Genomic DNA, 12,428 nt, shown 5'->3' with positions numbered 1-12,428 from the left:
AGGAACACATAAGCAAGCAACTCCAAGTCTCCATTAATGAGTCACATTAGTTCACATTACTGATTGGCAAAAAATGTCTGTGAGTAGAATATTTAAATGAGGCTAACATGCCGCTTCACACAACTGCCTCAGTTGATGTGAGAAATGAGCAAAAGGTTTTTCACACTGTTGCATTCAGTAAAATAAGATCTTTCTGAAGTAAAATAAGTTTTTGTTGGCTGTTCTTCTTCCTCTCTGCGTGTCACAGAGTGACACATTCTTCTCAACTCAAGTTTCTCTTCCTCCTTTCAGTTTCTCAATTCAGCCAGCCCACAGCATCCTATGAATTTCATTTTCTTTAGTATCAGAAGGCAGTAACTCATTTTCTCCTTTTTCTTTTAACCAAAAAGCTGTTGTTTTGCTCATTTGGTTTAACTTAAAGTCAGGGTTATAGCTACCACAGAGGACATCGGGTCATGTTGTTGGTATAGTATTTAATAAGGGTGTCGACCGAAATTAATTCACAATCTCGAATTTCGAATAAAAAAATGGAATCGTCGATGCTGCCACGCTCCCATGTCACGTCCGGTCAGCTTGCCAAGCGGGGAAAAAAAACATGTGTAGCCTGCTCGAGGTAGCCCATTTCCTGATTGATTCTATCACCACTCCAGTGGAGGCGCTAATGAGCTAGATTACTACACACACAGTAGCAGAAGAAGACCAGCTACACACAACAGAGCATACACCGATCGCACTCAGCTTGAGCGAAGCGCTGCCGGCACGAATGAGGTAAAAAAACAGGAGCGAGTCGGTTCATTCTGCCGGTTCAGTGACAGACTCGGGTTAATTAACCGGCTCTTCAATCAGTTCGTCAACACTAGTGTTGAAGTGCTGCGAGTCAGTCAACCTCCTCTAATTTAGCTACAGCCAGTCAAAAGATAGCATGGCAACTGCAGATGCAGGAGACCCATCGACAGAACTTGAACCCCCTCCTCTTTCACTGAAGTCGTCAGTGTGGAAGTATTTTGGATTTCCAGTGAGTTATGTTGACAACGTTCGTGTTGTCGACAAAAAAGCCACAGTTTGCAAGCTCTGCTATGTGCGTGTACCATATTCTTCCACTGGCAGCACGAATAACATGGCAGTTAATCTGTGTGGTATATGTTCAACCGTTCGGAAATAATTTGTTAAGACACTTAATTGTTCAGAGAAGACTATGGACATGGCTGTTTTATTGTTTTTTGTTTGTTTTGTTGTGAACTTGAATGTCATCTTCTGTGAAGAAGACTGCAGTTACAAAAGAGAAACTAGATGGCAGACTATTTTGCTTACATTTCCAATTGACTGAAGATATAAGTTATTGTTACATTATGTTGTCAATAAATGTTTTAAATTTGACAATGTAGTGTGGTACATTGCGAACAAAGGTCAGATATTATATTGCATAAAAGTCTAGTCTAAAAATGGCATAGCAACCTGTGCTTTAAAAAAAAAAAAATTTAAAAATCGAGAATCGAATCGTGACCTTAGAATCGAAAATGTAATGTAATCGAGGATTTGGAGAATCGTGACACCCCTAGTATTTAAGTTTTTTAATGACGTGAGGATTTAACATTCTACATTCATACACAAGCTACACTTGGTGGGTGTCTTAAAGCAAAAAGACAATTGCATTTGAATTTAGTATTTGCCCACCACTGGCCACCAGAATTATATCCCTGCCATTGTGGAGAAGGCTTTCAGCAGCATCATGTCAGGGATCACTGGACGAATACAATTTGAAACAAATAAACAAAAAGTCAGAGAATTACCTTGACTTTGTGATGGCTAGTCAGACTTAAACGAGAGATAAGGGACCAAATGGCACAACGCCACAACACCACTACATGCAAACAATGGCCTTTAGGCGCAGCTCTATTTGCGCTGTTCTCTGGAGCAAAAGTGAACTGTGAAGTGGGTGTTACTCCATTGACAAAGCCAACAGCAAACATGTCACACTTAACAGGAAGAACAGGTTCTGCTTTAGCTGGTTTCACCATGCAAATATGCTCATGCATAAACAAAATACATGCACTTATACTTCAAAAGTGGCTGCAGACATCCAGAGTAGTTAGTAGTTAGGACTTTGTCGTGTTAGCTCCATCTGAGATCTCGCACATTACTCACACCCACTTATTTATGTCATGCTCTGACTCGGTAACACTTAGCATAAAAGCTGAAGTGTGTCCTTACTTTGTCCTGAGGTGTCCAGCATGTACTGTAGATAACTGTTTTGCAGTGAGCTCAGTGCTCAGGAACTGGTAATTAATATTATGAACATTACGTCGCTATCTCTGCTCCTATGATAATGATATGATATGATAATATTCAAGGACATGAAGGCATGCAGCATACAACAAGTGCCTATTCACTGGCAAGAAAGATCAGGACTAGAATCAATAGTGTAGACCAGAAGTCTCCTCTGAAACCGGGACCCCGGGAGCCCCCAAAACAGTGAAGTAGTTCAACACATTCCTGAGCAAAGCCATACCTGCCAACAGTGACGACTGAAAATAGGGGGATTTTCCAGCAAAATAAGCTCTTATCCCAACACACACACACACTGACTTCTTCTTAGAAACCCTCTGGGTTACTTACAGAACTAATTCAGTCTTCAAGCTGGGCTGATCAGAAATACAAACCAACAACAAAGAAGATAGCGTCTCACTTTCAAGCCTGGCGAGTGAAATCTATCCTGAAGATTTAATCTTGGTGATTATTACAGTTGGCTCTGTGAAGTGTGTCTCTAGCCTAAATTATAATAAGCATTACAGCCAACAAAAACCTCTTAACTTTAGTAAACTTGAAGTTTTAACTTGGTTAACCACTGCAAACACATTTAGGTATTAGTTAATGTCTGAGAGTGTGTGCAGTAGGCTCCAGACGACAGGGAAACATGTACAGAACAGCAAATGCAACCAGGTTAGGCTGGATACATACACAGTATAGTAGCCTAACTCTACTATGATTACAACCAGGGTGGGAAATTAGCACCCGCCACCAGCCAATGGCGGGTACTTTTTCAAAGTGGCGGGTGACTTTGCCTTGTATACCAGCCACAGTGGCGGGTCGATTGTAAAATATTCCTTGTAACGGATTGGACAGCTTTTGTCAAAGAATGCTGTTGCTAAGAAACAATGCACAATGCTTATAGGAGTTGCGTTACGTTACTGCTAATGAATGCCCAACATTTCCGGATTTTGCTGCTTCATACTAAAAACATTCAAATACCAAAATAATGGAGGACTTTTATTGTGAAGAACTTATAGGAAATGAAACCATTCACAGCTGGGGCTTTGACCTCGCATATTTTCATGAACTCCAGACTTTTGTCCAGTAGTTTTCAGCGATCGTCCGTGACACCATGTAGCTGAGCTGAGGTACAGGCGAAACGAAAATTATCGGTTAAAAACATGTGGCGACATATCCCCGGTGTTAAGAGGCCCGCTGCGGAGTCAGCATTAGCTATGAATGTACAAACTGTTGAGGGTGAAGTAAAGAAAAAGAGAAGGTAGCCTACTTTTCGAACAAGTGACGCAATGACAAAACGTACAGAGAAAGACCGTGCAAAACATTTCAGATCGTCCTGCCAACCTGTATTAAACATCAATGTACGCTGTAACGATTTTTCAGTTGCTGAAAGCTGCTGCTGTTTTAATCCTGTCTGCTCTCTGCTGCTCAGTTCCACACACACACACACACCCCCACACCCACACCCACACCGCCACACTCCCACACACACCCACACCCACACCCCCACACGGTGGATGCAGGAAAAAACGGAGATGAGACAGCTACGGTCGTTACAAGTGCAATGATAAGTTAAAGTCCAATAAGTACTTTATCAAACCGTATGAATGTGTGTCCCAGGCCAGGATAGGAAATTAACTTACAATGTAAAGATCAACAAGCCACTGACACATACTGTATGTTCAATTTGATTCATTCAATAAATTATTATTTTTTGTCTTAAATCCACCAGCCATTTACATATTATACCAACATTTGCAGCATCCTGAGCCTTTTTGGTAAGGTTACTAGGAAAACTCAGCCCAGAGTAATTTTATTCTCCCCAAAATACGTTTCCTTTTTATTTTTAAAAGAACTATACAAAAAAGCAACTTTCACTGTCTCTCGCAACTTCATTGCAACAAATTGCAAAAAACGCCATTTTTTACAAAAGCTCCCGCAAAAATCAGGCATTTTGGGCCGCAACAATCTAAAAAAAAGGCTGCAAAATCCTGGAGAGACTGATTAATGCTATGTTACTGAGAGATGAGTCAATATTTTTTTTGTTAATTAAACATGTAGGCTTACAATTACTGTAGAATATGACCAAACAATTTTACCATGGTCTCGCAGGGTTTTTTTCACATCACTTTTTATTTCCCACCCTGATTATAACCCTAGTGCAGGTAAAATATACACACACTGTGCAGGTTCAGAAGATCAAAAATGAATTGGCTGTCAAGCAAAAAAGGTTATATTTATTGCCTCCTGAAAATATGATATTTCAGATTTGATATTTTTCACCACTGAGATCACTGGAATATTATAAATATATGATCAGCTGGAACAGACATGGGGAAAAAATGGAAAAGAGGAAAGCAGTAGTGTTGATAGGTACAGTAGGTATCATTATTCATAGAGGGCATCACATAGGATGCACATGCACAGACACATGGGAAGAATACACAGATAAACAAAAACAGTTACATAAGAAATCAATGGGTGCGAGGTTCTCAATAGGACTTCCTGTGTGGCAGACATGCATCAATACAATTGAATTAATTCTACACAATCAGAGACACATACACATTCACAAAAGCTTTGCTAATATGAGCAAGTGTCAATACAAATACAAAATGCTTTATAATCATAAGCACGGTCTCACAGCCAATCAAAAAAAATGGCGTTAAACAACCATTCACTTCTCTATTATTATTAACCACGGTGTACAGTAATACCATCAAGTATTCACGTCATTCTTAGAAGTCGAACAGATAATTTATTTTTTTATCTGTCAGTCTTGCAACTCTGAGTCATCAATTTCCTGAAATGCTTGAAATGAATATGAATGGAGCACAACTCATGCACCTTCAGAACTGCTGTCAGAACTTTCCGTGGTGCTGCGAGGCCAACATGTGACAATGTCAGAGTCGATATATCAACTCCTGCACCCAGGCAGGATGATGTAATCCTGATTTGTGACTCAGACTCACAAAACATGGCATCGGCAACCACACACATATTCACTGACATGCTTCATCCAACTGTCAGGATATTTAATAGTGTTCTTTTTTCCTCTGAATGTGTCAATCAAAGCCCCGTCAGCAGCTCCTGCCCGAGGCTGAAGACTGCCTGCGGACCTCTCTCCGTCTATAGCTACTCGGTGTCATAAGTGCTGAGCTAAGCTCGAGTAAGACATGGGACAGAGACTGCAGTTTTCAGCAGCAAGGATTCCCCAACTATTGTTCTTTCATCCGTGACCAACACACCACTGACCTTTGACCCTAACCTTTGACTCCTTTTTGTGTGTTTGCGGGTGTGTGTCTGTGTTTCTGTGGGTGTGCCTCAAGGGGCCTCTTTAAAAATGTGGGAATGAACAACAAACTGCTTTCAACGCATCAAAATTACAATTAGCCAAACGCAGGGTAGCAGGGGTATCTAGCTTTTAGCCACATACTGATACAGTAACACAAAATAGATGTTTTGTTTATAGATATATTGATACATTTATTAACTGTGGTCCTAATTTGCCAATTAAAAGATAACAATAAAGTAGAAATGATAAGTCATAGATTAGTCAATTGACAGAAATTTTTTTAAGCATAAATGTCAACAATTCACTGCATGTACATTTCTGCTGGTTTCTGAATATCTTTGGGTTTTTGTCGGACAAAACAAGACATTTAAAGACTTGGGCTTAAGAAATTTGCAACAGGACTTTTTTTTTTTTTACTATTTTCTGACATTTTATAGACTAAATGATTAATCAATTCATCAAGAAAATAATCTGCAGATTAATCGATAATCCGAAAAAAAAAGTCTTGGTTGCAGCCCTAAATAACAACCTACATATCACAATAATTATTGTTATCTAACTTTTTTAACAATGCTATTTTTTGGTTCCTTATCAGTCAGGAGTTTATGATCCTACACACTTGTCAATAAGACCTTATGGTGTGCAAGAAAATTCATATGTAATTTCACCTGACGTTTCTATCGAACGTCCTGGTCTGGGTGAGTATAAGTGCTGTGATGGCCACCTCCAACACAAATTAACACATACTCTTCACTGCACAAATGACAGGGTGTCTACACACTGAGTGTGTGTATGAGTGTGTATGTGTGGTAATAGTGTTTATTTCTTCATATGGTATCAGGATCAGATGTGTGTGCCTTTAGTAAGCACTTCCAACCAGGAGGAGAAGCCACACAGTCATGTTGTTACCACTTTGGGCTTTAGCTAATGGTTAATAAATGATTTATACTGCTATTATACATCAGTTATAAGAACAAAGAGTTTGTTCTGACAGTTTCTTGTTTCTGAAGCGTGACACAAGAAAGAATAAAGAAAATTGCTCTGTAAGAATTAGGAAAAGTGATTTTAGAAAAGTGAAAAACTTGAAACAAGTGAAATTGTAAAAAATATCAATCACAAGTTCAAGGGGACGTCTTCAAATGACTTGTTTTGTCTGACCAACAGTCCAAAACTACAAAAATATTCAGCTTACTATAAATCAATAAAAGTAGACAAAACGTGCATATTCACCTTTGAGAAGCTGGAACCATTTCATTTTTTTGGGCATTTTTGTTTTAAAATAGTTGCTAATTAATTGACTAATTAATGGTTCAGCTGATTACTAACCAAGGGTTTTTTGAATTGCTTAAAGAAATATGTGTGTTTATTCTTGTCCTGCTTTTGTCCTGCTTCTGTACTACTCTCTCTCGTCTGCTTGTTGTTACAAACACCCACATACCTGCAGTGCGCCCCGGCCCAATCCTTCCACATACTCACACCGGCATCCAAACCTCAGATACAAGCGTCCCACTGTTGCCATGGGGACCATTTCAGCCCTGTCAGCACTTCTGAGGTTTTCCTGGAGCGAGGCAATTTGCCCCCTCCTCATCCTTCACTCTTCCTAGCCCTCCACCCCTCCTCCTTTTTTCCTTTCCAAGATGGAAAAGAAATCCCATTCTCCATTATCAAGGGGGCATGACTATTCCTTCTCCTATTCTTTCTCTCAGATTCATTCACCCACAATGTTTGGCATCGACAATCTCCTCTCCTACTCTCACTCCCACTCTACACAGCCTTTATAAGTGTGTGTGTGTGTGTGTGTGTGTGTGTGTGTGTGTGTGTGTGTGTGTGTGTGTGTGTGTGTGTGTGTGTGCATACACTTGCTCCTTCCCCAGACTAAGAGAGGGTAGGGGGAAAACGAAGGGTGCATCTGCTGCTGATTTCAACCACACAGGATGAGTTAAATGCAGAAAGCTGATATTTCCCCAAATTTCCTTGGGGAACACAATAAGGTAGTTTGGTGTACAGATTGAGCTAACCCACAAAAGGAAGCAATTGCTCTTAAGATTTTCACTGGCAGAAATCCTGAAACGTCTTACTTATGTGCAGAATTTGACCTTTATGTTCCTGCTGCAGGCATATTAATAACATGAGCGTGAAGACAGCATCTCTGGCAGGAATAAAATCCATTTAAAACAATGCTTGAGAGTTGGCAGTTGTAAAAAATATTATTACTTTTCCATTGAACTTTATGCCCGAAACTGGCAATAAATGTTGTGAAAATAATTTGATACTTCCCCTACAGGGAAATTCTCACAACAAATATCAGATTGAGCTATAAACCAGCTGGCATGGATTCAGTGTGTTGCTTAAAGACACTTCAGCAGGGTATCTGGGGGCTTTAGCCAAAGTTCTTCAAAGAATGATAATCCTATAATGCACAAGAATAACACTATTACAAATGTAAACTGACCCTGCATAACACCGCAACTGAAGTTCATACGAAGCCACACACATCCACACAGATGGTGACATAACACAAGACCTTCTATAAATGTTATTTAGATTTAGCTACCAGTCATAAGAGGTCATAAAATTAAAGATTTGGCTCATGATTACATCTATAATCCATGGAAATTCTGCTATATTTAGATGTTTTAGCTTTGACCGGACATAAACATAGAAGCCTGTTCACCTCTAACTTCCTGACAGTGTTATCCCAACAACATAATGGACCTGCTGTTCAGGGGATCAGCTGAACTTCAACAGCAGGAGTACAGGCACAGCTGATCTATGCGTGGAGGGGCACATTATGTGGTTTATCCTTTCTATACATAGACCTGGAAATATTTTTAGAGCCACCACGCACTAGCCGTAAAGATGACAGACATAAAGCTGCCAGACAGAGGGGAAATATAATGTCTAAGACTGGGTGAACCCAACTGAACGCATTTTATACGCCTTTTAATTTGTGGAATAGCTTACCCACGAGATGCTGACATAAATCTTTATGATGAGAGTTCATAACACACACCGCAGTCAGTCAGTACACTAGAGTAGAATAAGTCATAAGAGGATAGTGTCTTGAGAGGGTGGGGGTTAGCTAATAAAGTCACCTGATGATGACCACAGACTTCATAGGTTATAGTTTAGTCTCCTTTTAAAGCACCACTACATCAGTACTGTGGACATAATAGGGTTGTAGCAGCGATGTAATTACTCATTTCCAACCCTGCTTTCTGTGATGCTGGAGGTTCACAAATTTTGTAATCCGTTGCAGTGGGCATCAGGACAGCGTCTAACTATTGTTTTCATTACTAATCAAACTGTCTATTATTTTTCCAATGACTCATTTAGTCCACGAAATGTTAGAAAATACTAACTGAAGCCCATCCCAATTTCCCAGAGAAAAAGTTGATGCCTTCTTTATGCTTGATAACTAACTGGTCAGTTATCAAAATTGGCAATTCATTTTCCCAGTTGATATATCATTTCACCATTTGATCACTACTGCTCTAATGAACATCAAGTGTACATTCATCTTTGTCAGGCTTCCATTACCACAATTTAGTGCAAACTTTTCAAATCTATCCGGGGATAAATGCTACTACCACATAAAGATAATGTTACACACACAAAATAATGCAGACTTGATGTTCACTGTGCTAGATTACAGGACATTAAGAAGTGTTGGGAGTGTGCTCAAAGAGTTTCATACTGTGGAGAAATCAATGGGAGACAATGGCTGCCTGGAACTATAGGAAAATGTATTAAAAAAAAAAAAAAGATCAGCAAAAATGTAAAGGTACATGAGTTTAAGTTAAGGAGGTAAAACTTGCAAACACTGATAAGAATAAAGTCACTAGGATGTATAGTTTATAGCCTGATCAAAATATCATACTGTATGATATTTTGATCAGGCTATAAACTATACATCCTAGTGATTACCAAAGTTGGAATAGATACAGCGACGTTCTCAAGTCAAATGAAACCAGAAGTAGCTCTTGAAGAACACTCTCGCTGCTCTCATCCGCATTTTATGGGGGTCAAAACCTTGAGGAAATAAATGGATGTAAATGGTTAAGTGTGAAAAACAGACAGTAAATTCTCTCACCATGTCTGCTGGGGTGCTGCCCGTCATCGTGAAGGTTTTGTCGGTCCTCGGGGTTCACACACACACAACACAAGATGAGAACACAAATATCCTCTTTTCGTCTTCCTTGTCGGAGCTCAACAAACGTCGTTTTTATGGTTTAGAGCAGGAAACAAAAACACAATGTATCCCGGTGACTTGCTCTCTCCACAGTCACTACACCGAGGTAGTCAAGACGTTTTACGACGCTTCCTTCTCTCTATTGCACAATCATTTCGTTGATCATTTTCCACACAAATTGGGAAATTTTGAGGTATAGTTAATGTTAGCGGGATAAGCTGTCGACCCGAGGGCCTCCTCCGATCCTCCAAACATCAAGAATATCCTGCTTTAGAAAAGGTGCCTACGCCATGCGAAAAACCCAATAACGTTACTGCTGGCACATCCGGACACGGATCTTTTTCTCTCTTGGTGAAAAAGAACACAAAATATCCGCAAGGTTAATACCGTCCGCCGATTAACTCAAACACTTCCGCCGGTTGGTACAAAACGCGTCCCTTTGCGAAATCTGTCGGTCCTTCTCTTTAAAACGGGAGTTTGTGATGATTGTTGGTAATGTTACAAACTGCGTTGCTGTACCTTTACGACCCGTTCAGCTGCCATCCTGCCTTTGAAAACTAACGTCAAGTTAGCAACGGAAACAGACATTGGACTTCCGGTTAAGTACTAAAAAAGAAACAAAAAAAACACTTTAATCCTTCACGTACGCAGTATGCGCATTTCTTTTTGGTCATTTTGCAACAAGGACATAAAAGCAGTAAAGAGAAGATTATATAGAATAAATAGAATATGTAGAATAAACAGTAAGGATAAATATGAATACCCTTAAATATATATAGTATGGACATATGAACATGCCCAGCAGCTGCAGTAGACACAATATATATATATATATATAGTACAAGTATAAGTAATGGCAATAGTAAGACTACAGAATAAACCGCAGATCAGATGCATTTCCAAAAAAAAGAATGCTACTTCCGCATACATTTATATCAATCTTAGCAAATAATATGATGAAATTGGTTACCGTGCTTCCCATAATAACAAAGATGTACCAAAAAAGTAGAGACTCTATGTCTGAACACATAACAGGTATGTGTGCATTTTTACAACAGAGTGGTTCAATGAGGAAAATTGGGTTGCATTAATCCAACTCTGGATCCTCAAAAGTAAATATTCATCATCATATTCATCAAATGATCACAATATCTAAAATCAGTAAGTTCTCTATAGCCTTTTGTATGGCTGTATCCTGAAAAAAAGTCTCTAACAAGCAAAGTGAGAAGTACTTGGCTTGCATGTGACAGCCTCACAGTGATGGAGGAAGTATTCAGATCATTTGTTTAAATGAAAGTAGCAATACCACACTATAAATACACGGTCTGCTCACCCCTGTCTCAAAATCCTTCTCCTTCTTCTCTCCTGCAGGCACACTGACACAGTCGTGTGAGGACAACAGTGTTACCTCAGTTTTCCTTTGGTTCCTTTTGTGCACCATACAACACTCACACACCACCTCATGCACACCTTACACTACTGATTTTACTGACACACACTCCAAGCCTTGTCAATATTAATATAAAATTATAATAATAATAATTTACTTTTGTTAAATAAATTGCTTTTGTTAAACCATTAAAAATAGAGGGGGGGGAAAACACAGCTCACCCGGTTTCAGACTCAGCTGAGGGGCTGAAGCTATAGAACTCAACGAAAAGAGTTAAACTATTGAAGTGTGTCTACCATATTTGTCATGGCTCAAGAGCCAGGTGACACCATTACAAGTAAAAGTCCTGCATTCAAAATTACATTTTATATATATAAAAGTATTAGTAGCAAAATGTACTTAAAGTATCAAAAGTTTAAGTATGCAGAATGGCCTCTGTCAGTTTTACATTATTATATTATTGAATAATTATTATTGATGTATTGGGATTAACATGTAAACTGTACTTGAATGTTTTAGTTTGTCATGGTGGACAAAATGCAATGTATTCCAAAATGTCCAATACACTTTGTTAAATGGCATCGTGTTTAAGGTTTATTTATGTTTCATGTCAAGTTTATGTTTTATTTTGAAGTCTGAATTACTTTATATCCGGGTTTAATGATTCTTAACGTACCACTTGATGCATCCCCTTTAAGAACATGGCGGTAGTCCCCAGATGGGGGAGAGAGTGCTGGAAGTAGTGGGAGCATGAATGGGAGAGAGTACAGTTTGGGTGGAGGAATGACTGCACACACCTCCTGAGAAACAAGCATGGACGATTGTTTCCTTCTTGTAGAAAGACACGCAGAGAGGAGAAGGTGTGTGCATAATCAATGGTTCCTTTCTGGGAAAATAGAAAATTCATGACACACTGATGGTAGTATGTGAAGGATTTTAATCTAAAATGTGACCGATTTGACCGGTCTGGCCCTAAAAAGGCCAGACTTAACCTGACTCCAATTCTTTGGTCACTATTTGTGTTCGTTTACTGGTAGATCAGAGAAATAAAACTCAGGAATCAAATCAAGACCAGGATTCGTCCAGTTAAAGTTAATAACAAGTTTAGTGAATGATATTGCAGAAATACAAGTACATGTACATGGATCTGATACAAGGCAAAGTCTATCTCCTAACGGACCGACAGCGTTTCCCCTAGCATCAGGTGCTGCTAAGTTAAAATGCTGTCTATTTATCCATTTCTGTCCCATCCCTGGTGGTGCCCTCATCAGTTTGGATCCAGT

At 39.3% G+C, this 12,428-nt stretch overlaps 1 protein-coding gene across 1 annotated transcript in view; it reads right to left on the bottom strand.

Annotated features, from left to right (window-relative positions):
* ubl3a (ubiquitin-like 3a) overlaps nucleotides 1-10,327 on the bottom strand; it is a 33,923-nt gene extending 23,596 nt beyond the window's left edge. Inside the window, exon 1 of the mRNA XM_031280588.2 lies at nucleotides 9,657-10,327. Coding sequence (XP_031136448.1) covers nucleotides 9,657-9,683 — 27 coding nt within the window. The 5' untranslated portion in view covers nucleotides 9,684-10,327. The remainder of the gene's footprint in view (nucleotides 1-9,656) is intronic.
* Between the last annotated feature and the right edge of the window lie 2,101 nt (nucleotides 10,328-12,428).

The sequence above is a fragment of the Sander lucioperca genome, chromosome 13 (genome assembly GCF_008315115.2).
Source record: "Sander lucioperca isolate FBNREF2018 chromosome 13, SLUC_FBN_1.2, whole genome shotgun sequence".
In the NCBI taxonomy this organism is placed as follows: domain Eukaryota; kingdom Metazoa; phylum Chordata; class Actinopteri; order Perciformes; family Percidae; genus Sander; species Sander lucioperca.
This window is presented reverse-complemented; position numbering and strand designations above follow the sequence as displayed.